The sequence below is a fragment of the Pleurodeles waltl genome, chromosome 6 (genome assembly GCF_031143425.1).
Source record: "Pleurodeles waltl isolate 20211129_DDA chromosome 6, aPleWal1.hap1.20221129, whole genome shotgun sequence".
NCBI classification, from domain to species: Eukaryota; Metazoa; Chordata; class Amphibia; order Caudata; family Salamandridae; genus Pleurodeles; species Pleurodeles waltl.
Genome location: NC_090445.1, coordinates 1,417,912,852 through 1,417,939,214, shown reverse-complemented (window position 1 = coordinate 1,417,939,214; position 26,363 = coordinate 1,417,912,852). Strand labels below are relative to the sequence as shown.

At 44.8% G+C, this 26,363-nt stretch overlaps 1 protein-coding gene across 3 annotated transcripts in view; it reads left to right on the top strand.

Annotated features, from left to right (window-relative positions):
* The window catches only part of CDC42 (cell division cycle 42), a 128,997-nt gene that overhangs the window by 80,835 nt on the left and 21,799 nt on the right, over positions 1-26,363 (top strand). For all 3 annotated transcript variants that reach the window (XM_069240770.1, XM_069240768.1, XM_069240769.1), the window contains exons 4-5: positions 4,413-4,522; positions 4,614-4,811. In XM_069240770.1, the coding sequence (XP_069096871.1) occupies positions 4,413-4,522; positions 4,614-4,811 (308 nt within the window). The remainder of the gene's footprint in view (positions 1-4,412; positions 4,523-4,613; positions 4,812-26,363) is intronic.

Sequence of the window (26,363 nt, the reverse complement as noted above, 5' to 3'; positions counted from 1 at the left end):
ACCAAATGTCTAGCGGTAGTCGCTGCACACATAAGAAGGCAGCAAATACATGTGTTCCCATATTTGGACGACTGGCTAATCAAGGCCCATTCGTTCATACAGTGCTCAAATCACACAAATCAAATCATACAAACCCTCTTCAAACTCGGGTTCACCGTCAATTTCACAAAATCCAAAATTCTGCCACGCAAGGTACAACAATACCTAGGAGCCATAATAGACACATCAAAGGGAGTAGCCACTCCAAGTCCACAAAGAATTCAAAATTTCAACACCATCATACAACGCATGTATCCAACACAAAAGATACAGGCAAAGATGGTATTACAACTCCTAGGCATGATGTCATCATGCATAGCCATTGTCCCAAACGCAAGACTGCACATGAGGCCCTTACAACAATGCCTAGCATCACAGTGGCCTCAAGCACAGGGTCACCTTCTAGATCTGGTGTTAATAGACCGCCAAACTTACCTCTCGCTTCTGTGGTGGAACAACATAAATTTAAACAAGGGGCGGCCTTTCCAAGACCCAGTGCCACAATACGTAATAACAACAGATGCTTCCATGACCGGGTGGGGAGCACACCTCGATCAACACAGCATACAAGGACAATGGAACGTACATCAAACAAAACTGCATATCAATCACCTAGAACTTCTAGCAGTTTTTCAAGCACTAAAAGCTTTCCAACCAATAATAGTTCACAAATACATTCTCGTCAAAACAGACAACATGACAAAAATGTATTATCTAAACAAGCAGGGAGGGACGCACTCCACGCAGTTAAGCCTGCTAGCACAAAAAATTTGGCATTGGGCAATTCACAACCAAATTCGCCTAATTGCACAGTTTATACCAGGGATACAAAATCAACTCGCAGACAATCTCTCTCGAGATCACCAACAGGTCCACGAATGGGAAATTCACCCCCAAATTCTGAACACTTATTTCAAACTCTGGGGAACACCTCAGATAGACTTGTTTGCGACAAGGGAGAACGCAAAATGCCAAAACTTCGCATCCAGGTACCCACACAAACAATCCCAAGGCAATGCCCTATGGATGAACTGGTCAGGGATATTTGCTTACGCTTTTCCTCCTCTCCCTCTCCTTCCTTACCTGGTAAACAAACTCAGTCAAAGCAAACTCAAACTCATATTGATAGCACCAACTTGGGCAAGGCAACCCTGGTACACAACGCTGCTAGACCTATCAGTGGTACCCTGCATCAAATTGCCCAACAGGCCAGATCTGTTGACACAGCACAACCAAAAGATCAGACACCCAGATCCAGCATCGCTGAATCTAGCAATCTGGCTCCTGAAATCCTAGAATTCGGGCACTTACAACTTACCCAAGAATGTATGGAAGTCATAAAACAAGCAAGAAGGCCATCCACCAGGCACTGCTATGCAAGTAAATGGAAGAGGTTTGTTTGCTACTGCCATATTAATCAAATACAACCATTACACACAACTCCAGAACATGTAGTGGGTTACTTGCTTCACTTACAAAAATCTAACCTAGCTTTCTCTTCCATTAAGATTCACCTTGCAGCAATATCTGCATACCTGCAGACTACCTATTCAACTTCCCTATATAAAATACCAGTCATTAAAGCATTCATGGAGGGCCTTAGAAGAATTATACCACCAAGAACACTACCTGTTCCTTCATGGAACCTAAATGTTGTCCTAACTAGACTTATGGGTCCACCTTTTGAACCCATGCACTCCTGCGACATACAGTTCCTAACCTGGAAGGTGGCATTTCTCATCGCCATTACTTCCCTAAGAAGAGTAAGCGAGATTCAGGCGTTTACTATACAGGAACCTTTTATACAACTACACAAAAATAAAGTCGTCCTAAGGACCAATCCTAAATTTTTGCCAAAGGTTATTTCACCGTTCCATCTAAATCAAACAGTGGAACTTCCAGTGTTCTTTCCACAGCCAGATACCGTAGCTGAAAGGGCACTACATACATTAGATGTCAAAAGAGCATTGATGTATTACATTGACAGAACAAAGAACATCAGAAAGACTAAACAACTCTTTATTGCATTTCAAAAACCTCATGCAGGAAATCCAATTTCAAAACAAGGTATAGCCAGATGGATAGTTAAATGCATCCAAATCTGCTACCTTAAAGCTAAACGACAGCTGCCCATTACACCAAGGGCACACTCAACCAGAAAGAAAGGTGCTACCATGGCCTTTCTAGGAAACATCCCAATGCAAGAAATATGTAAGGCAGCCACATGGTCTACGCCTCACACATTCACCAAGCACTACTGTGTAGACGTGTTTTCCGCACAACAAGCCACAGTAGGTCAAGCCGTATTAAGGACATTATTTCAAACTACTTCCACTCCTACAGGCTGATCCACCGCTTTTGGGGAAATAACTGCTTACTAGTCTATGCAGAACATGCGTATCTACAGCGACAGATGCCATCGAACTGAAAATGTCACTTACCCAGTGTACATCTGTTCGTGGCATCAGTCGCAGTAGATTCGCATGTGCCCACCCGCCTCCCCGGGAGCCTGTAGCAGTTTGGAAGTTACTTTCAATTATTTATATATGTATCATCTCAACCTTAAATACGTGCATACTTAGTCACTCCATTGCATGGGCACTATTACTACAATTCAACTCCTACCTCACCCTCTGCGGGGAAAAACAATCGAAGATGGAGTCGACGCCCATGCGCAATGGAGACAAAAGGAGGAGTCACTCGGTCCCGTGACTCGAAAGACTTCTTCGAAGAAAAACAACTTGTAACACTCCGGCCCAACACCAGATGGCGAGCTATTGCAGAACATGCGAATCTACTGCGACTGATGCCACGAACAGATGTACACTGGGTAAGTGACATTTTCATTACCTGGCTCATTGGCAGGTGCAAAGTCAGGCTGTTCAGCTCAATCGGGTCCCAGGCACATGGCCATATATAAGCAGAAAGGGGCCTAAATAACCTTGTGACTCGAGGTGGCTGGCATTGGTATCCACTAGGTCTCCAGTTGTTCCTGCATTAGGTGGTGTCTGTTAACCATCTCTGTACTTTGGAAGGCGTCCTTACTCCCCAGTTCATTACCACTCTTTGCTTTGCCAGCAGAAGCTGCTTCGCCACCAACCTGCAGGCAATAAGTGGAACATCCTTTCAAACCCCAGGAGGGCAACAATTGGTGTTTTTTGGGACAGTTAGATCACAGATTCCCCTACACAGTTGTAAACCTCTGACCAAAACCTACGGACACAGCCATGCGAGTTGCAAAACATAGTCCCTGTCACCGCGACCTCTAGAGCCGGAGGCAAGGGAGCTCGGGCTTGCATGGATATAATCCTAGGATCGTACTCAATTAAGTTACTATATGTTGCATTTAGTTCTGGGTAAGATATCGGTCATCATCCACAATTTACTGATCTGCGGTGATATTACATAATTGTCTGTGCAGGCTACGTTGCTTAATAAATCCCACACAGAGTTGGTATTGTAAGACACTGGACATTCTGGGTAACATTTCATTGGCTAGTGCTCTGGGTTTTACGTTTGTCCATTTGAGAATTTAGCAACTTTTTCATTACGTCTTCAGGCTGAAGTGAGCTATTGATGTGGAGTTTGCACCATTACATGATCTTAATGTGCCCAAAAAAACTCGTTTGGATGTTAGCCCTAAGAGACCACTAATATACATAAGCATACTTTCTTTGCATTGGAAAGAATCTTTTCTTTTGGAACTGAGATTATGTCAAATTAATAAAGTTTGCTGAAAAAATGTCCATACAACTAATTTCACTACAGAGAAGTGATGCATTTAGGCAGTACACACAACAATCTGAGCAGTATGTAGTATTTCTATAGATTAAGCAAAGTATTTGGGTCTTCCAGCTTCAAATATCATGTCAAGGATTTTTATATTTCTGTAACGTTCATTTTTTTGTGTTTAGTTTTTATTTTCCTGTGTCCTCAAAGACCACCTTTTTGTCAGTGAAAAAACTGTTTAAAGAGGTCACTCACTGAAACTGACAATTTGGTATGGTGATCGTCAAAGCCTTGTTTGACGCGTTTGTGAAATACTTCTGCCGAATCACCAGCACACAAGTGGTCATCAGCTTCACATTTTGAAATTGTATGCCTTCCAAAGAGGGATGAAGCTTGAGTACTTTTGATAATAATGCAGGGGTGCTTTAAGTGGAGATTTTGGGTATTGGAGCTTCACATTTCAGTGTTAATATCAACTCTTAAGGTGAAAGTACTTTCACCCAAAGCTATTTATCCTTAGTTTGTTACACATATGTATTCATTCTTGCTCCTTCACTATAGACATAATCCTAGGGTAACATTAAGAAATGATGTCAAGATTATATGTAACGCTGTCCTAATATAGTTATGCAATTATTTTTTAGGGCAAGAAGATTATGACAGATTAAGACCTTTAAGCTACCCACAGACTGATGTGTTTTTAGTCTGTTTCTCAGTGGTCTCTCCATCTTCTTTTGAAAATGTCAAAGAGAAGGTAAATAGTATGCTTCATGTGCTCTTAAACTACTGCTAATACGTGTATTTGCCCTCGTTTTGACTAGTTTGTTTCAATGTGTGACTTTTAGTGGGTGCCAGAAATTACCCATCATTGTCCAAAGACTCCATTCCTGCTTGTTGGAACCCAGATTGATCTACGAGATGACCCTTCAACATGTGAGAAACTTGCCAAAAATAAACAGAAACCTATAACTCCGGAGACTGCAGAGAAGCTTGCTCGGGACTTAAAGGCAGTGAAATATGTTGAATGCTCTGCACTCACGCAGGTGAGTGTTTCTCTATGGATGTATGCCCTTGGGTTTATTTTTTTTTAATTTTATTTTTTATTTTTATTTTTAATGCATTCAGTTTCTTTTTTATCTTAAGCAGCTGTGGAGCATGTCTCAGTATATAATTGGACAGATAGGTAATAGTTTTGATGGAAAGTCTTTCATCTGCATTCACAATTTCTTTAACTTCGAATTATTTCTGTCTGTGAGCAGAAGATATGGAAATGTATTGGCTCAACATAACATAAATTCAAGAGTAGAGTGTGAAAGAATGGTCACTGCTAACCGTTCCTGTGCTCTGCATATCCTCTAGCATTGAGATTAGGTCAAACCCTTCTTTTCACCCATTCACCTTTCTGATACCTTGGTGTCCATCTATAAAGGTTGCCACAAATTGTTTTTATTTTTGTAATTGCACGTGGGCCATCAATTCATTTGTAAGAGTTAATGGATTTTAAAATGTTTACTCTTTTCATAGGATTTAATTCCTCTTGCATTATTTGAACTGTACTGTGGCTTTCCTTGACAATACTTTTTCTATGATTCAGGAAAACAACTCGAGCTCTGAGTAAAGTTATTGTAAAATCTACATAAAAAATTATCAAGAATATGACCTGATTGGTATTGTAAAATCAAGGTCCAATTGTTTTGGAGTACAACCATTTTATATTTACTAGCTACTCTGCATCAGTGTTGCTGGGCTTTGAAAAAGGAGTCTATTTCCTTGCATTCTCATCCTTTTCTGCTCTTTAGGTATATGAAAGAGTCCAGGCAAGAGGTATTAGATATTTTGATGGCTTTTAGGATTCACATGGGAATGCATTCTGGGCTTGTGGCACAAATAAATAAATTGTACATATGATGTTCTGACCCAACCTTTTTCTGTCATGCGGCAGATGCCACAAGTATGGGTGCATTCATTTCACTTTGTCCAGTGTGACTGCGGTCACTCTACAAAATTATTATTCTTTTTTTGTTTTTAGGTTTGAACACTGTCTTCTGAGTTTGTGGCTATTTTTCAGTATTTAAAGACTAATTCCGCTTACAAATAGCTTTATCCTTCTTTAGGTTTACTGTCATATATCCTTTCTTAACAATGAGGCGGAAACTTAGATATGCTGAGAAATTCATCTTTCTCTTTGAGACTGACACTGCAATCTCTTGAACTGTAATGGTTTTATGGAAATTAGCTACAGTGTCACACAGCTCGCTTTTATTTAAATCCCCCGGAGAAAAATAATATGCATGCATAAATTAAGTCCAGCTTAGATTACGGCAATTCTATACACAAGCAAACTTGCCTAAATACTGCAGCACCTCTGCAACAAAAAGATGGTGCCTTTAGCTATCCATAACAATTTTCTTCCTCTTAATCCCTTTAAACATTAGGGGAACTTAGTAAGTGGTTTGTGGTGCTGTGTTGAAGTATGAGGAGAGTCAACTTTCAGTGTTTACTTCGTAGATGCTTTTAATGATGGCGAAAGCAATTTGATGTCAACTATAGTCTAAAGCCTTAGACATTTCCTATGCAAGGAGGAATGATATTACTGTTGATGAATAGCTTGTTACCATTTTAATAGTTGTCAAATTCTTACAACTTATCCTTTTTTCATTAGTTTCATCTCTTGGCAGGGAAGTTTTGGGAAACAAGGTATATTCCTGAATATGCAGTAAGTTTGCAGACATGCACTGTTCCGCCTGACAGTGACGTAGTTTCCGAGTGCAATAAGGATTCAGAGTTGGTAATTGTTTCATTAAATAAATAGGTCATATCGTTTAGCAATGAAATTCCTTACTTTTGGTCTTTGAAGTATTTGGAGCATGTTGACTTTGAGGACTTGGTAGGGCCTGATGAATGCCTCCATTTTTCCTCTTCTGGATGGCATCACAATACAGACTAAATGAGTACAGTTCAAAGTGAATGGCAAGACCATCATTCACACTAGTTTGTGTTCTTAAACATGTAGAATCAGGAGAACCTTTAGAACGGATACAGTTCTCTCAGCCAGTTGCATTAAGAAAAGCAGCGTTGCTTCCTCTATGTGAAGGTGCAGACATGATGGTGCCAAGAGAGCAACCCTTCCGTCTGTCATCTGTAATTAAGAAATTAGTGCTAAAAATCACAGCAATATTCTGCACCTTCAAACTACCCCGTCTTACAACCTTCTAAAACAAAGAAGCAGCTTAGTTTATGGCACCACAGTGTACGTATAATATAATATGTTTACTAACAATATTTGGTAACTTCAAATTAAGTTTTTTTTTTTTCCCCATGAATAATATTTGTATCACACAGTGCTTTAAAATACTTTCCAAGAGTTGAATATGACAATTACAGATGCTTTCACTAAATAACATTAAAAATGTTACCACTGGCAACCGAAGACTGGTTTCGTCCAGTTTGGGCCAATCAGGACTGGACCATCTCAGCTACATAATCATATAGTAAATGTGGGCTCCTCAATACCATGAATGCCATAAAATTACCCCAAGCTCCTTGCTGTGCATCTCTCTCAAAGCCTCTATTCCATTCATTTAGGGCAGAATAGTCCTGGTCAAAACAGACAATGGGACTGTCTCTAAAAAAAAAGGGAGGCACTGACTCTGTATAATAATGCCAGGTTTGCTCAGCTATTCGGGAAAGGGGGACAGAGTATCTTTTGGTGTTGAACAGTGACTTAGTAGACCTGCTCCGAAGGGCACATCAACAAGCACATAAGTAGAAACCTCATCTGCAAGTCCAAATCCTCTACTTCTATTATTGGAGAACTCCACATATACGTTTTTGCACCCCTGAATATACCAAATGCACAAATTTCGCCTCCAGTACCCACAGTCCTTAGGCAATGTACTATGGATGAATTGGTCAGGGATCTTTTCTTACTTTTGTTCTCTCTCTCGCTCGTTGCACATTTAGTGTGGAAGAAGTGCCATACATTGCAAACCCCTACCCTGTTAGCCCCCTCAGGAGGCTCCCCACCAGACTGGACTTTCTCACCAGAAATCAAGGTCAGATCTGGCACCCAGGTCTCGCCCAACTAAATCTAGCAATCTGGCACCAGATGTCCTAGAATACAGTTATCTGTGCCTTCTGTGGGAGTGCATGGACCGATCTTGTGACTTCCACAGGCCTCCTAAATGAGCTAGCTATGTATCAAAAAGAGATGTATTTTATTGAATTCCCCCATACACATTGACCTTCTTAAGCCTATGGTCCAGGATGTTTTTTGGTACCTACTCTATCTACAGAAATTAGGCATTATGTTCACTTCATTACGCCGCCATTTCACATCCATAGCTGCTTACATGCGAAACAGTGAACGCTCTTCATTTTTTCGCATCCCTGGTAATTAAAGCATTGATGGAGGGCCTTAGAAGAATCATCCCTCCCAAAGTTCTGCCTTGCTCAGGTGTGAAATATGAATGTGGTCCTTATCAGGCAAATGGTCCCACTAAGTCCTTACCATCTTTTCCTTTCTTGGAATGAGCTTTTCTCTTAGCATACATATTAAAATCAGGGAAAAGATTTTTGGTTTGTGTCTTTTAAATTTGGATAACAAAACACCTTTGTTGTTGAAACCCTCCTATAGTGCTTTACATTCAGCATTCCGAATTTAGATGACATAAACCACAAATCTTTATCAACTTAAATAATACTACAAACTTTGGGATGTAGTGCTATTTCATATTTCATATTGGATCTTTCATAGGTTGACTGAGTGCATTCACTTTTATAGCTTATTTGCGTCATATGAAAAAGCCCAGGTCCAGCCAATCAGACGACTGCACCCTATAGAACCCTCAGCACACAAGCTCCAGTCTCTCAGATTTACTACCGCACATCGTGTGAATGGAGTCTGTAAGGAAATGCCTCCTTGGCATGGTTGCCCCCTGACTTTTTGCCTTTGCTGATGCTATGTTTACAATTGAAAGTGTGCTGAGGCCTGCTAACCAGGCCCCAGCACCAGTGTTCTTTCCCTAACCTGTACATTTGTATCCACAATTGGCAGACCCTGGCATCCAGATAAGTCCCTTGTAACTGGTACTTCTAGTACCAAGGGCCCTGATGCCAAGGAAGGTCTCTAAGGGCTGCAGCATGTCTTATGCCACTCTGGAGACCTCTCACTCAGCACAGACACACTGCTTGCCAGCTTGTGTGTGCTGGTGAGGACAAAACGAGTAAGTCGACATGGCACTCCCCTCAGGGTGCCATGCCAGCCTCTCACTGCCTATGCAGTATAGGTAAGACACCCCTCTAGCAGGCCTTACAGCCCTAAGGCAGGGTGCACTATACCATAGGTGAGGGTACCAGGGCATGAGCATGGTACCCCTACAGTGTCTAAACAAAACCTTAGACATTGTAAGTGCAGGGTAGCCATAAGAGTATATGGTCTGGGAGTCTGTCAAACACGAACTCCACAGCACCATAATGGCTACACTGAAAACTGGGAAGTTTGGTATCAAACTTCTCAGCACAATAAATGCACACTGATGCCAGTGTACATTTTATTGTAAAATACACCACAGAGGGCACCTTAGAGGTGCCCCCTGAAACTTAACCGACTGTCTGTGTAGGCGGACTAGTTCCAGCAGCCTGCCACACCAGAGACATGTTGCTGGCCCCATGGGGAGAGTGCCTTTGTCACTCTGAGGCCAGTAACAAAGCCTGCACTGGGTGGAGATGCTAACACCTCCCCCAGGCAGGAGCTGTAACACCTGGCGGTGAGCCTCAAAGGCTCACCCCTTTGTCACAGCCCAGCAGGGCACTCCAGCTTAGTGGAGTTGCCCGCCCCCTCCGGCCACGGCCCCCACTTTTGGCGGCAAGGCTGGAGGGAACAAAGAAAGCAACAAGGAGGAGTCACTGGCCAGTCAGGACAGCCCCTAAGGTGTCCTGAGCTGAAGTGACTCTAACTTTTAGAAATCCTCCATCTTGCAGATGGAGGATTCCCCCAATAGGGTTAGGATTGTGACCCCCTCCCCTTGGGAGGAGGCACAAAGAGGGTGTACCCACCCTCAGGGCTAGTAGCCATTGGCTACTAACCCCCCAGACCTAAACCCGCCCTTAAATTTAGTATTTAAGGGCTACCCTGAACCCTAGAAAATCAGATTCCTGCAACTACAAGAAGAAGGACTGCCTAGCTGAAAAACCCCTGCAGAGGAAGACCAGAAGACGACAACTGCCTTGGCTCCAGAAACTCACCGGCCTGTCTCCTGCCTTCCAAAGATCCTGCTCCAGCGACGCCTTCCAAAGGGACCAGCGACCTCGACATCCTCTGAGGACTGCCCCTGCTTCGAAAAGACAAGAAACTCCCGAGGACAGCGGACCTGGTCCAAGAAAAGCTGCAACTTTGTTTCCAGCAGCTTTAAAGAACCCTGCAAGCTCCCCGCAAGAAGCGTGAGACTTGCAACACTGCACCCGGCGACCCCGACTCGGCTGGTGGCGATCCAACACCTCAGGAGGGACCCCAGGACTACTCTAAGACTGTGAGTACAAAAACCTGTCCCCCCTGAGCCCCCACAGCGCCGCCTGCAGAGGGAATCCCGAGGCTTCCCCTGACCGCGACTCTTTGAATCCGAAGTCCCGACACCTGGGAGAGACCCTGCACCCGCAGCCCCCAGGACCTGAAGGACCGGACTTTCACTGGAGGAGTGACCCCCAGGAGTCCCTCTCCCTTGACCAAGTGGAGGTTTCCCCGAGGAACCCCCCCCTTGCCTGCCTGCAGCGCTGAAGAGATCCCTAGATCTCCCATTGACTTCCATTACAAACCTGACGCTTGTTTCTACACTGCACCCGGCCGCCCCCGCGCTGCTGAGGGTGAAATTTCTGTGTGGGCTTGTGTCCCCCCCCGGTGCCCTACAAAACCCCCCTGGTCTGCCCTCCGAAGACGCGGGTACTTACCTGCAAGCAGACCGGAACCGGGGCACCCCCTTCTCTCCATTCTAGCCTATGTGTTTTGGGCACCACTTTGAACTCTGCACCTGACCGGCCCTGAGCTGCTGGTGTGGTGACTTTGGGGTTGCTCTGAACCTCCAACGGTGGGCTACCTTGGACCAAGAACTAAGCCCTGTAAGTGTCTTACTTACCTGGTAAAACTAACAAAAACTTACCTCCCCCAGGAACTGTGAAAATTGCACTAAGTGTCCACTTTTGAAATAGCTATTTGTGAATAACTTGAAAAGTATACATGCAATTGAAATGATTCAAAGTTCCTAATGTACTTACCTGCAATACCTTTCAAACAAGATATTACATGTTAAATTTGAACCTGTGGTTCTTAAAATAAACTAAGAAAAAATATTTTTCTATAACAAAACCTATTGGCTGGATTTGTCTCTGAGTGTGTGTACCTCATTTATTGTCTATGTGTATGTACAACAAATGCTTAACACTACTCCTTGGATAAGCCTACTGCTCGACCACACTACCACAAAATAGAGCATTAGTATTATCTATTTTTACCACTATTTTACCTCTAAGGGGAACCCTTGGACTCTGTGCATGCTATTCCTTACTTTGAAATAGCACATACAGAGCCAACTTCCTACAGAGTCTCACTGAGCTCTGCTCAGTTTTTCCTTGCTTCAGCCTACCAAAGCATCATAATGTTGGATATTCCTAAAAAAGGGCTCTTCAGGTCCTGCAAAACCTTTGGGAAGAAGAGATTACACTTGGATGATCCACATAAAAGCTGTCTATACTTCCTCGATCCAGACCACAAACCTAAGGACTGTAAGGCATGCAGAGACCCTCTGAGGTAGAGAAGCAAGGCTTCTTTTGTGGTTACAGAAATCCAAGCCACATAGAGACATCTCCACAAATGAAAGTGACACCTCTTGTCACTCTAAAACTAGGACACGGTCTGATGAGCAGGGGACCTCTGAGGCAGCTAGAAAAGCCCTTTAAACTCACTATCATGGGCTCTCGGGGAGTGGCAAGGAGGAGAAATCGGTAAAAGTCTCAAAAAAAAACACCTTCTGAGCCCTCAACTTCATCTGTGAGGCCTTCAGCTCATTCTTCCATACCATTGAAAATAATTTCCCCATCACGATACTATCGTTGACGACGACTACAACAAAGGCAGTAATGACGGAGTCATCGTCAAGGCCTTCAACAATGACTAGGACGATGACAACCATCGTTGACACCTACACCGTCGACAGTGGTTTCCTTGTCAGCTAAGACTGCAACGTCGACCGATAACTCTACTATGGACGGCACAGTTGTCGACGAGACCATTATCACCTTTAATACATCCGATATTATAGCAATGCCACCTCCGTCAATGATAACTTTTCATCCCCTTGTCACGACATCAACGACAACATCAGTCTATTTTAATGTCACCAAAACCTTCCTGAAACCACAGGACACCTCCTAGTAAGATGTTGCCATATCTACAAAGTAATATACTGCATTTAGTCGACTGTGACGACGAAGACCCGTTTGGCCCAGCTCATAGCCCTTCTTAGGTACAAGTGAAGTACCAAGATGATGACTCATATTAGGAATACTACACGCCTCAACCTACTCATAGGTATCCTCCTTATCACGCCTATGGAGAACACCCAAAAGACAAACATCAGAGGCCACCACAGTTAGTTCAGGAACTACAGGCTATGTTGCAGGACTACAGGAGACATTTTCCTGAAACAACCGAATATGCTCCACCATCTCCTCCGCAAATTCCAGAAAATCCAAGGCCTATTCCTCCGCCATTCACACCAAGAATGACTCCATCATCAATAGCAGCCCCACCAAGGGATGAATCTTCGTCATCGGACGATGACAGGAAAGAAGTCAAACTACAGGACACCCGACACTCATCTGCCTTAAGATGAATGGGAGTACTATCCCCTCCCCACACATTCTCCTCCAGTGCTGCATCCTTTGGACCCCCCCCCCCCTTCCCGAAGACATTGGGGGTTTCCACAATTTGATGGAGAGAGCAGCAGCAAGATTTTACTTTCCTATTACGATAAAGCATTCTGAATGCTTTTTATGACTTCAAGGAGCAAGCAAGGAAGTCTATTCAGGCGTTTCCATTGATAGACCACATCTGGGAAGAGGACCTCAAAATTATGAGAACTCCAGCAACCTTGGCAGCAGTTGTACCATGCATAGATAAAAAATATAAGGCTCCTGACGATCCCGTACCTGCCTTACAGGACACCCTAAGGCTGACTCAGTTGTTTCTCAAGTGGCACAAAGGTGTTCCAAGAATCCTACTACTTCAGTCACCACTTCACCTGACAAAGAGGACAGGTGCTTAGATAATATCAGTGAGGGCTTCTTCATTATGTCAGCCATAACAATTTGAGCGCAAATTCATTAGCTATCTTGGGCTGCTACGATGGGCAAATGAGGTAAGACATAGGTGCCCTTCTAGACCTGATTGGAATGCACATCCTCTGAAATAATAGATTGTGCAACGGATGTCACCTCCACTGGATTCCAGCAGCTTGCAGGGGCTGCTGTCTTTTGAAGACAGGGGTGGCCGAAAGCTACATCATTGAGGCCAGAGGTGCAATCCAAAATACTCAACTTGCTATACGATGGTGAGACATGTTTTGGAAAGCAGATTAATGATGACTTGCTTGCCATTAAAACAGACACAGCCAAGACTCTCTGCACACTTCAATTTTGCAGGTTTCCCTTTCATGGAGCACAAGGCAGAGGGCTTTCCACCAGCAGAGGAGGCTACCGGTGCTATTGTTCGCCCTTTGAATCAGTTTAGACCTCCATACATGCACCACCACCAGTGGCCTACAACAGGCAAGGAAAATAAGTCAGCTCTCTCAATCCAGGGACGCAGTCCACAAGCAATGAGTCCCAGTGGTGGGCCAGCTACTGCCAACTCTAAGACATCGGGCACAAACATTTTCAAACACCTTTCACAATGCAAATAGGTACTAGATCAAATAGCCCATGGTCATACATTGGAATTCATTCACAAGCCTCCAAAAATGCCACCAAAATGCCCCCGCCCCTCATCTTCACTTATTGCAAAGAGAAGCTCTCTTCATGATGACCAAAGGAGCGATCGAGGAAGTGCCACCCAACCAGATATTTTTCTATTTTTGTTTTTTCCTAATATAAAAGAAATCAGGAGAATGGAGACCCATCTTGGGTCTAAGAAAACTCAACAAATTCCTCGGGGAGCAATCCTTCTGCATGGTCACTCTAATGGACATCCTGCATCTCCTAAATGATGGAGATTATTTGACCACTCTCGTCCTGGAGGATGCATATTTCCACATTACCATACACCCAAAACTTCTAAAATATCTCTGTTTCAACATAGCTGTCACCCATTACCAATTCAAATTCCTCCCATTCGGCCTCAAATCCGCACCACGCATGTTTACAAAATGCCTAGCCCCAGTAGCAGCGGCTTTCAGAACAAGTGGCCATGTAATATTCCCATACCTAGACGGCTGGTTGCTAAAGGCACAAACACCTGCCCAAGCAGCCAAAGCTACATGGGATTGTATGACTCTGTTCCACAAATTAGGAATCCATTTTGAACCTTCAGTAATCGAATTCTATCCCTCTACAGGAAATCACCTTTCTAGGATCAATCCTGAATACCAAACAAGACTAAGCATTTCTCACTATGGAAAGGCAACAAAAATTAGCTCAGCTGGCTCTAACGATATCCAAAAGAGAGTCCGTTTCAGTGCATTGATTTGCCTCTTTTTTTTTTTTTTTTTTTTTTTTTTTTTTTCTTTCTTTCTAGGAATGATGTCTTATGCAATAAACATCACTCCCTTAGCATGCCTGAAAATGCGACCCTTACAGGAAGAATTTCAAAGGCAGTGGACTCGGACAGAAGGCTCCTTCGAAGACCTCCATAAGAATAACTCCAAGAATGATACAGGCATTGGAGTGGTGGACTCGCATCCCTCATATCTCCAAAGGCCTTTCCTTCCTACCATTGATACCAGACTTCATCACAACAGTGCCTCTGGAAGGGTGGGGTGGTAATCTTCAAGACCTACAAATTCAGGACAAAGGGTCCATTTTGCCAAAGGTGCATGCATATAAACCGTTTAGAGCTCAAAGCCATCTTTCTCACTCCCCAGGCCTTTTTACCTTGCATATAAGAATCTGCAGTGCTGGCATGCACAGACAACACGCCCAGTGTAGGAAGTTGGCTCTGTATGCACTATTTCAAAGTAAGGAATAGTATGCACAGAGTCCAAGGGTTCACCTTAGAGGTAAGATAGTGGCAAAAAGAGATAATACTAATGCTCTATTTTGTGGTAGTGTGGTCGAGCAGTAGGCTTATCAAAGGAGTAGTGTTAAGCATTTGTTGTACACACACAAGCAATAAATGAGGAACACACACTCTGAGTCAATTCCAGGCCAATAGGTTTTTGTATAGAAAAATATATGTTCGATGGCATCTGTCGCTGTAGATACGCATGTTCTGCAATAGCTCGCCATCTGGTGTTGGGCCGGAGTGTTACAAGTTGTTTTTCTTCGAAGAAGTCTTTCGAGTCACGGGACCGAGTGACTCCTCCTTTTGTCTCCATTGCGCATGGGCGTCGACTCCATCTTCGATTGTTTTTTTTCCGCCATCGGGTTCGGACGTGTTCCTGTCGCTCCGAGTTTCGGAACGGAAAATTAGCTAAATTCGGACGATTTTCGTCGGTATTGTTGCGTTCGGGATCGGCGTACTTTGATTCCACACCGCATCGAAGATCGAAGAGCTCCGGTGCCCTTCGGGGTAGTTTTTCGATCCTCCGTCGGGGCCTGGTCGGCCCGACCGCGTGCTGAAGAACGCCGATGGAACGGACCCCGTTCCGTTTCTGCCCCAAATGCCACAATAAGTACCCTTACACAGACCAACACTTGGTCTGCAACCTGTGCCTGTCACCTGAGCACAGCGAAGACACCTGCGAGGCCTGTCGTGCGTTCCGGTCCCGAAAAACACTCCGAGACCGTCGAGCCAGAAGACTTCAGATGGCGTCCGCACCGACAGCCCAACGGGAGTTCGAGGAACAGGAAGAAGAAGGTACCTTCTCGATCCAAGACTCAGACTCCGAAGGATTCGACGATACACAAACCGTGAGTAAGACGTCGAAATCCACTCAGAAGAACATTTACAAGGCCCAGGGGACGCCACTGCCACCAGGCCATGGCTCCACCCATAAATTCGGTGACCGCCCGTCGGCACCGAAAAAGGCCCAAACAGTGCCAAGATCGTCCGACTCCGGTCGAGACACCGGCACGCAGCCTTCTCAGGACCGAGAAAGTGCTGGAGACAAGCCTCGACACCGAGATGCCGGTGCCGACACGGCTCGACGCCGAGACAGCGGCACCGAAACAGATCGACGCCGAGAGGTTTCGGCCCCGAAAAAGAAAAGAGTCACCTCGGAGCCGAAAAAACACGCAGACAGGGTTTCGATGCCGAAACAAACTGCAAGCGACCCAGCTTCAGGCTCTTATACAGAAGAGCACTCGCTAACCTCCCAAATGCAGAAGCATAGGTTTGAGGAAGAGCTGCAAGCAACTGATGTGGACCATACGCAAAAGCGTATCTTCATACAGCAGGGGACAGGAAAAATAAGCACCCTTCCCCCCATTAGGAGAAAGAGAAGGTTGGAGTTCCAGACGGAACAGACACCACAACCAAAAGTGGTGAAAAGAGTTACCCCACCACCCTCTCCTCCGCCTGTGATTAACGTCTCACCAGCACAAACTCCATCACACTCCCCAGCTCACACCACCATGAGCCAGGGTGACCAAGATCAGGACGCATGGGACCTATACGACGCCCCAGTGTCAGATAACAGTCCGGAGGCATACCCTACAAAGCCATCTCCACCAGAAGACAGCACCGCGTATTCTCAAGTGGTGGCTAGAGCAGCACAATTTCACAACGTAAGCCTCCACTCAGAACAGGTCGAGGATGATTTCTTATTCAACACCCTCTCCTCCACCCACAGCTCCTACCAAAGCCTGCCTATGCTCCCTGGTATGCTCCGGCACGCAAAAGACATCTTTAAGGAGCCGGTCAAAAGTAGGGCAATCACACCAAGGGTGGAAAAAAAGTATAAGGCGCCTCCTACAGACCCGGCTTTCATCACTACACAGCTGCCACCAGACTCTGTCGTTGTAGGAGCAGCTAGGAAAAGGGCCAACTCTCACACATCTGGAGATGCACCACCCCCAGATAAAGAAAGCCGCAAGTTCGATGCAGCTGGTAAAAGAGTCGCAGCACAAGCTGCAAACCAGTGGCGCATCGCGAACTCCCAGGCACTACTTGCGCGCTATGACAGAGCCCACTGGGACGAGATGCAACATCTCATTGACCATCTGCCCAAGGACTTACAAAATAGGGCAAAACAAGTGGTTGAGGAGGGACAGACCATTTCCAACAACCAGATCCGCTCCTCCATGGACGCTGCAGATACAGCTGCACGGACAATTAATACATCTGTAACTATCAGAAGGCATGCATGGCTCCGAACGTCTGGATTTAAACCAGAGATTCAACAAGCAGTTCTCAATATGCCTTTTAATGAAAAAGAACTGTTCGGTCCAGAAGTGGACACAGCGATTGAGAAACTCAAAAAAGATACGGACACTGCCAAAGCCATGGGCGCACTCTACTCCCCGCAGAGCAGAGGGAATTACAGCACATTCCGTAAAACGCCCTTTCGAGGGGGGTTTCGAGGTCAAAGCACACAAGCCAGCACCTCACAAGCCACACCGTCCAGTTACCAGGGACAGTATAGAGGAGGTTTTCGGGGACAATATAGAGGAGGGCAATTCCCTAGAAATAGAGGAAGATTTCAAAGCCCCAAAGCCCCTACTACTAAACAGTGACTCACAGGTCACTCACCCCCTCCACACAACACCAGTGGGGGGAAGAATAGGCCATTATTACAAAGCATGGGAGGAAATCACTACAGACACTTGGGTTCTAGCAATTATCCAACATGGTTATTGCATAGAATTTCTACAATTCCCTCCAAACATACCACCAAAAGCACAAAATTTAACAACACACCATTCCAATCTCCTGGAGATAGAAGTGCAGGCACTATTGCAAAAGAATGCAATCGAATTAGTGCCAAACACACAAATAAACACAGGAGTTTACTCACTGTACTTTCTGATACCAAAGAAGGACAAAACACTGAGACCAATCCTAGACCTCAGAGTAGTGAACACTTTCATCAAATCAGACCACTTCCACATGGTCACACTACAAGAAGTATTGCCATTGCTAAAACTACACGACTACATGGCAACTTTAGACCTCAAGGATGCTTATTTTCATATACCAATACACCCATCGCACAGGAAATACCTAAGGTTTGTATTCAAAGGAATACATTACCAATTCAAGGTACTGCCTTTCGGATTAACAACCGCACCAAGAGTCTTTACCAAATGTCTAGCGGTAGTCGCTGCACACATAAGAAGGCAGCAAATACATGTGTTCCCATATTTGGACGACTGGCTAATCAAGGCCCATTCGTTCAAACAGTGCTCAAATCACACAAATCAGATCATACAAACCCTCTTCAAACTAGGGTTCACCGTCAATTTCACAAAATCCAAAATTCTGCCACGCAAGGTACAACAATACCTGGGAGCCATAATAAACACATCAAAAGGAGTAGCCACTCCAAGTCCACAAAGAATTCAAAATTTCAACACCATCATACAACGCATGTATCCAACACAAAAGATACAGGCAAAGATGGTATTACAACTCCTAGGCATGATGTCATCATGCATAGCCATTGTCCCAAACGCAAGACTGCACATGAGGCCCTTACAACAATGCCTAGCATCACAGTGGTCTCAAGCACAGGGTCACCTTTTAGATCTGGTGTTAATAGACCGCCAAACTTACCTCTCGCTTCTGTGGTGGAACAACATAAATTTAAACAAGGGGCGGCCGTTCCAAGACCCAGTGCCACAATACGTAATAACAACAGATGCTTCCATGACAGGGTGGGGAGCACACCTCGATCAACACAGCATACAAGGACAATGGAACGTACATCAAACAAAACTGCATATCAATCACCTAGAACTTCTAGCAGTTTTTCAAGCACTAAAGGCTTTCCAACCAATAATAGTTCACAAATACATTCTCGTCAAAACAGACAACATGACAACAATGTATTATCTAAACAAGCAGGGGGGGACGCACTCCACGCAGTTAAGCCTGCTAGCACAAAAAATTTGGCATTGGGCAATTCACAACCAAATTCGCCTAATTGCACAGTTTATACCAGGGATACAAAATCAACTCGCAGACAATCTCTCTCGAGATCACCAACAGGTCCACGAATGGGAAATTCACCCCCAAATTCTGAACACTTATTTCAAACTCTGGGGAACACCTCAGATAGACTTGTTTGCGACAAGGGAGAACGCAAAATGCCAAAACTTCGCATCCAGATACCCACACAAACAATCCCAAGGCAATGCCCTATGGATGAACTGGTCAGGGATATTTGCTTACGCTTTTCCTCCTCTCCCTCTCCTTCCTTACCTGGTAAACAAACTCAGTCAAAGCAAACTCAAACTCATATTGATAGCACCAACTTGGGCAAGGCAACCCTGGTACACAACGCTACTAGACCTATCAGTGGTACCCTGCATCAAATTGCCCAACAGGCCAGATCTGTTGACACAGCACAACCAAAAGATCAGACACCCAGATCCAGCATCGCTGAATCTAGCAATCTGGCTCCTGAAATCCTAGAATTCGGGCACTTACAACTTACCCAAGAATGTATGGAAGTCATAAAACAAGCAAGAAGGCCATCCACCAGGCACTGCTATGCAAGTAAATGGAAGAGGTTTGTTTGCTACTGCCATAGTAATCAAATACAACCATTACACACAACTCCAGAACATGTAGTGGGTTACTTGCTTCACTTACAAAAATCTAACCTAGCTTTCTCTTCCATTAAGATTCACCTTGCAGCAATATCTGCATACCTGCAGACTACCTATTCAACTTCCCTATATAAAATACCAGTCATTAAAGCATTCATGGAGGGCCTTAGGAGAATTATACCACCAAGAACACTACCTGTTCCTTCATGGAACCTAAATGTTGTCCTAACTAGACTTATGGGTCCACCTTTTGAACCCATGCACTCCTGCGACATACAGTTCCTAACCTGGAAGGTGGCATTTCTCATCGCCATTACTTCCCTGAGAAGAGTAAGCGAGATTCAGGCGTTTACTATACAGGAACCTTTTATACAACTACACAAAAATAAAGTCGTCCTAAGGACCAATCCTAAATTTTTGCCAAAGGTTATTTCACCGTTCCATCTAAATCAAACAGTGGAACTTCCAGTGTTCTTTCCACAGCCAGATACCGTAGCTGAAAGGGCACTACATACATTAGATGTCAAAAGAGCATTGATGTATTACATTGACAGAACAAAAAACATCAGAAAGACTAAACAACTCTTTATTGCATTTCAAAAACCTCATGCAGGAAACCCAATTTCAAAACAAGGTATAGCCAGATGGATAGTTAAATGCATCCAAATCTGCTACCTTAAAGCTAAACGACAGCTGCCCATTACACCAAGGGCACACTCAACCAGAAAGAAAGGTGCTACCATGGCCTTTCTAGGAAACATCCCAATGCAAGAAATATGTAAGGCAGCCACATGGTCTACGCCTCACACATTCACCAAGCACTACTGTGTAGACGTGTTATCCGCACAACAAGCCACAGTAGGTCAAGCCGTATTAAGGACATTATTTCAGACTACTTCCACTCCTACAGGCTGATCCACCGCTTTTGGGGAAATAACTGCTTACTAGTCTATGCAGAACATGCGTATCTACAGCGACAGATGCCATCGAACTGAAAATGTCACTTACCCAGTGTACATCTGTTCGTGGCATCAGTCGCAGTAGATTCGCATGTGCCCACCCGCCTCCCCGGAAGCCTGTAGCAGTTTGGAAGTTACCTTCAATTATTTATATATGTATCATCTCAACCTTAAATAGGTGCATACTTAGTCACTCCATTGCATGGGCACTATTACTACAATTCAACTCCTACCTCACCCACTGCGGGGAAAAACAATCGAAGATGGAGTCGACGCCCATGCGCAATGGAGACAAAAGGAGGAGTCACTCGGTCCCGTGACTCGAAAGACTTCTTCGAAGAAAAACAACTTGTAACACTCCGGCCCAACACCAGATGGCGAGCTATTGCAGAACATGCGAATCTACTGCGACTGATGCCACGAACAGATGTACACTGGGTAAGTGACATTTTCATTTCTTAGTTTATTTTAAGAACCACAGGTTCAAATTCTACATGTAATACTTTGCACGAAAGGTATTGCAGGTAAGTACTTTAGGAACTTTGAATAATCACAATAGCATATATACTTTTCAAATAAAACACATATAGCTATTTTAAAACTAGACAGTGCAATTTTCACAGTTCCCAGGGGAGGTAAGTAATTGTTAGTTCTTGCAGGTAAGAAAACCACCTACGGGGTTCAAGTTTCGGTCCAAGGTAGCCCACCGTTGGGGGTTCAGAGCAACCCCAAAGTTACCACACCAGCAGCTCAGGGCCGGTCAGGTGCAGAGTTCAAAGTGGTGCCCAAAACACATAGGCTTCAATGGAGAAGGGGGTGCCCCGGTTCCAGTCTGCCAGCAGGTAAGTACCCGCGTCTTCGGAGGGCAGACCAGGGGGGTTTTGTAGGGCACCGGGGGGGACACAAGTTAGCACAGAAAGTACACCCTCAGCAGCACGGGGGCGGCCGGGTGCAGTGTGCAAACACGCGTCCGGTTTTCAATTGGAATCAATGGGAGACCAAGGGGTCTCTTCAGCGATGCAGGCAAGGGGGGGGGCTCCTCTGGGTAGCCACCACCTGGGCAAGGGAGAGGGCCTCCTGGGGGTCACTTCTGCACTGGAGTACCGATCCTTCAGGTCCTGGGGGCTGCGGGTGCATGATCTTTTCCAGGCGTCTGGATCTAAGAGTCAGGCAGTCGTTGTCAGGGGGAGCCTCGGGATTCCCTCTGCAGGCGTCGCTGTGGGGGCTCAGGGGGGACAACTTTGGTTACTCAGTCTCGGAGTCACCGGGGAGTCCTCCCTGAAGTGTTGTTTCTCCACAAGTCGAGCCGGGGGTGTCGGGTGCAGAGTTGCAAGTCTCACGCTTCTGGCGGGAAATGCAGTTGTCTTTAAGTTGCTTCTTTGGAAACAAAGTTGCAGTCTTGGGTGAACAGGGCCGCTGTTCTCGGGAGTTTCTTGGTCCTTCTAGAGCAGGGCAGTCCTCTGAAGATTCAGAGGTCGCTGGTCCTGGGGAAAGCGTCGCTGGAGCAGTTTTCTTCCGAAGGGGGGGAGACAGGCCGGTAGAGCTGGGGCCAAAGCAGTTGGTGTCTCCGTCTTCTCTGCAGGGTTTTTCAGCTTAGCAGGCCTCTTCTTCTTAGGTTGCAGGAATCTGAGTTCCTAGGTTCAGGGGAGCCCTTAAATACTAAATGTAAGGGCGTGTTTAGGTCTGGAGGGTTAGTAGCCAATGGCTACTAGCCCTGAGGGTGGGTACACCCTCTTTGTGCCTCCTCCCAAGGGGAGGGGGGTCACATTCCTATCCCTATTGGGGGAATCCTCCATCTGCAAGATGGAGGATTTCTAAAAGTTAGTCACCTCAGCTCAGGACACCTTAGGGGCTGTCCTGACTGGCCAGTGACTCCTCCTTGTTATTCTCATTATTTCCTCCGGCCTTGCCGCCAAAAGTGGGGCCGTGGCCGGAGGGGGCGGGCAACTCCACTAGCTGGAGTGTCCTGTGGTGCTGTAACAAAGGGGGTGAGCCTTTGAGGCTCACCGCCAGGTGTTACAGTTCCTGCAGGGGGAGGTGTGAAGCACCTCCACCCAGTACAGGTTTGTTACTAGCCACAGAGTGACAAAGGCACTCTCCCCATGTGGCCAGCAACATGTCTCGAGTGTGGCAGGCTGCTAAAACCAGTCGGCCTACACGGGTAGTTGGTTAAGGTTTCAGGGGGCACCTCTAAGGTGCCCTCTGGGGTGTATGTTACAATAAATTGTACACTGGCATCAGTGTGCATTTATTGTGCTGAGACGTTTGATACCAAACTTCCCAGTTTTCAGTGTAGCCATTATGGTGCTGTGGAGTTCGTGTTTGACAGACTCCCAGACCATATACTCTTATGGCTACCCTGCACTTACAATGTGTAAGGTTTGGCTTAGACACTGTAGGGGCACAGTGCTCCTCACCTATGGTATAGTGCACCCTGCCTTAGGGCTGTAAGGCCTGCTAGAGGGGTGACTTATCTATACTGCATAGGCAGTGTGAGGTTGGCATGGCACCCTAAGGGGAGTGCCATGTCGACTTACTCGTTTTGTCCTCACCAGCACACACAAGCTGGCAAGCAGTGTGTGTGCTGAGTGAGGGGTCCCCAGGGTGGCATAAGATATGCTGCAGCCCTTAGAGACCTTCCCTGGCATCAGGGCCCTTGGTACCAGGGGTACCAGTTACAAGGGACTTACCTGGATGCCAGGGTGTGCCAATTGTGTAAACAAAAGTACAGGTTAGGGAAAGAACACTGGTGCTGGGGCCTGGTTAGCAGGCCTCAGCACACTTTCAAATCAAAACCTAGCATCAGCAAAGGCAAAAAGTCAGGGGGTAACCATGCCAAGGAGGCATTTCCTTACACCCAGCATGCATTTATATATACAAACAGGGAGGTACAAGGTCTTAAGCACTCTCCAAAGAAGCGCAAAGCCTATGGCACTGGCTAACATCACACAACATATCCCTGAAGGCCAAGCATGTGTCCGGGGCAAGCAACACCCTGGCGGACACACTCAGCAGATCCATGGGGAGTTGCCATGAATGGGAGTTGGATCAAGTAGATCTCAACAAAATCTTTCACCGCTGAGGTGAACCAGAATTAAACCTCTTTGCTATGAACGAGAACATCAATTGCTGCTTTTACGCCAGTCAACACCCACTCCCCTGATCATGGGGGAATGACCTTTCGATAAGATGGCCAAGGATATTTGCATACGCTTTCCCCACATCCCTTGATACAGAGAGTGCTCAGGAAGACAAAAGCAGAGAAGTGCTACTTAATACTCCATAGCTCCTAGGTGACCCAGACAACACTGCTTCACAGAGCTTCTTCTCCTGTCCGAGACAGAGCCTACTCGCCTCTGCAACAAACAAGATCTGTGGACGAGGAACCGGGGCCACGTTCTCAACGCGGATCCAGGCTCTTAGATTTTATTTGCATCGTTCCTGAATTCAATGAATTTTAGAGTATAGCAATTCCCCAAGAATGCAAGGATAGCCTTGCAAGAGCAGATTCATCCAACAAATTTTATAGATTAAATTGGAAGAGATTTTTTTTTATGGTGTCAAAAACAAAATTGGCACTTGCTAAAAACATCACTGGAGCACATATATTACCTTTTCTCCTCTCCCTCGCTCGCTCAGGTTTGATGCATACTTCAGGAGGCTATATCCAGACACGGACACTCTTCCCAGAATGCATTGCTTCGCTCTATAGGAATAATCAAACAACTCATGAAGGGCTTATTCCGTGTCTTCCCTCCAATCAATCTACCACTCCGGAGTGGCATCTAAACATTGTCCTCGCTTAACTGATTAAACCACCATTTGAGCCAGTACACAAAGCAGACTTGAAATTCCTCACCTGGAAAGTGGCTACACTGTTGCCCTTAACATTCACTATAAGGGTGAGGGAGATTCAGGCATTCACCGCCCAAGAGCCTTTCTTCAAATTTACAAGTGAAGGAGTAATATTAAGAAGTAATCCAAAGTTTATTTCAAAGATGCCCTCACATTTTCATCTTAATGAACCACCCCAACAGAACAATCTCTGTATACTTTAGACCTACGATGTCTCAAATTTTATTTACACCGTATCAAACTCTTTTGAAAATCAAGACAAGCTGTTTATTGTTTATGCAGTCATGAAAAGGAACATCTATTACAAAGGCGCCCATTGCAAGATGGTTTTTAGCAACAATACAATTTTGCCATTCCACAGCGGGCAAACCTCTTTCCTCCAAAGCAAAAGCACACTCAACAAAAGCTGTTTCCACTTCGGCTGCATTGTTCGCAGGCGTTATAGTGGAGACGATTTGTCGTGCTGCAACGTTGAAGAGTGTACACATGTTCACTCAGCACTATTGTTTAGACTTATCACACTTCAGTGATGCAACAGTTGGGCAGGCTGTATTAGAACATCTATTTCAGTAAGTTGAGCCTCTTCACTATTATTTCTTAATTATATACTTGACACCACACAATTAAAAAAAAAAAATATATATATATAATTGTTATTGACATTGTCCTTATTATTCTCAATGTTATTATTCCTATTTTATATTATCATTTTACTACCCACCATCCACAGTGTATGACAAGACTAAATGCAAAATATTTCTAACTGCTTGCTATTCTGATTCAGGCTTGTGAATCTATGAAAGATCCAATATTGGAGAAGAAAATTAGTTACTTACCTGTAACTACAGTTCTCCAGTATTGATATCTTTCATAGATTCACATGCGACCCACCCTCCTACCTATAGAGGCTCCTCTTACATCTCCTTAACAGTTCATTCACTTGTGCTGGAAAATCTGAGAAACTGGAACTTCTGTGCTGAGGGTTCTAGAGGGTGCTGTTGTCTGATTGGCTGGACGTGGGCTTTTTCTAATGATGCTGCTAAGCTATAAAAGTAAATGCAATTTAACATTGTTTTCTATGGAAAGTTTCTTTAAACTGTTATTTAAAGGTACCGTGGGACTCCCACTTTGGGGATGATTCAAGCATGTGAGTCTGTGAAAGATACCAAATCCTGGAGAACTGTAGCTATAAGTAAGTAACTCATTTTCATATTCATACAAGGTTTGTTATTGACCTATAGCTGAAACATTCAATTTCTAAGCCTACATTATAGATTTAGCCCTGAAGAAGTCTATGGCAATAGGACTAGATAACGAAACACACGTTGGCTAGAACATTGGAGTTTATGTTGAAAACCGAATAAAGAAGACTGATTCATAATAATGGATTATTATACAATACTTATGTTATTGAATGCTTGAAGGTGGCACTTCAGCTCCTGGACTTTGGATGTCTTGCGGCTTGTGTGAATGGCACCTCCTCCCTTCTGGAGCACTGGATTAAAAGAATATAAGAGCACTAAGTTGGGTGATATTTGAGAAGCATGTAATACCCAGCTAAAATCCCTTTGAATTCTAAACCACAGAAGGACCAACCTATTTCTAATGTTCCCTGCCATCACGGAGCCAAAAGAGCACTCCATGTTCGCTCTTCACTCAGAAAGGCAGCAACCATGGCTTTCTAGGAAAAGAAATACCACTAGCTGATATATGTAGTGCAGGACTTTGTCAACCCCACATAAGCCAACACATTACAAGGATCTATTATACAGCAAGCAATGGTTGGCAAAACTATTTCAGATATCAGCATCATCCACATGCTAGCCACTGCTTTGAGGTCTAGGCAGAACATGTGTATATACA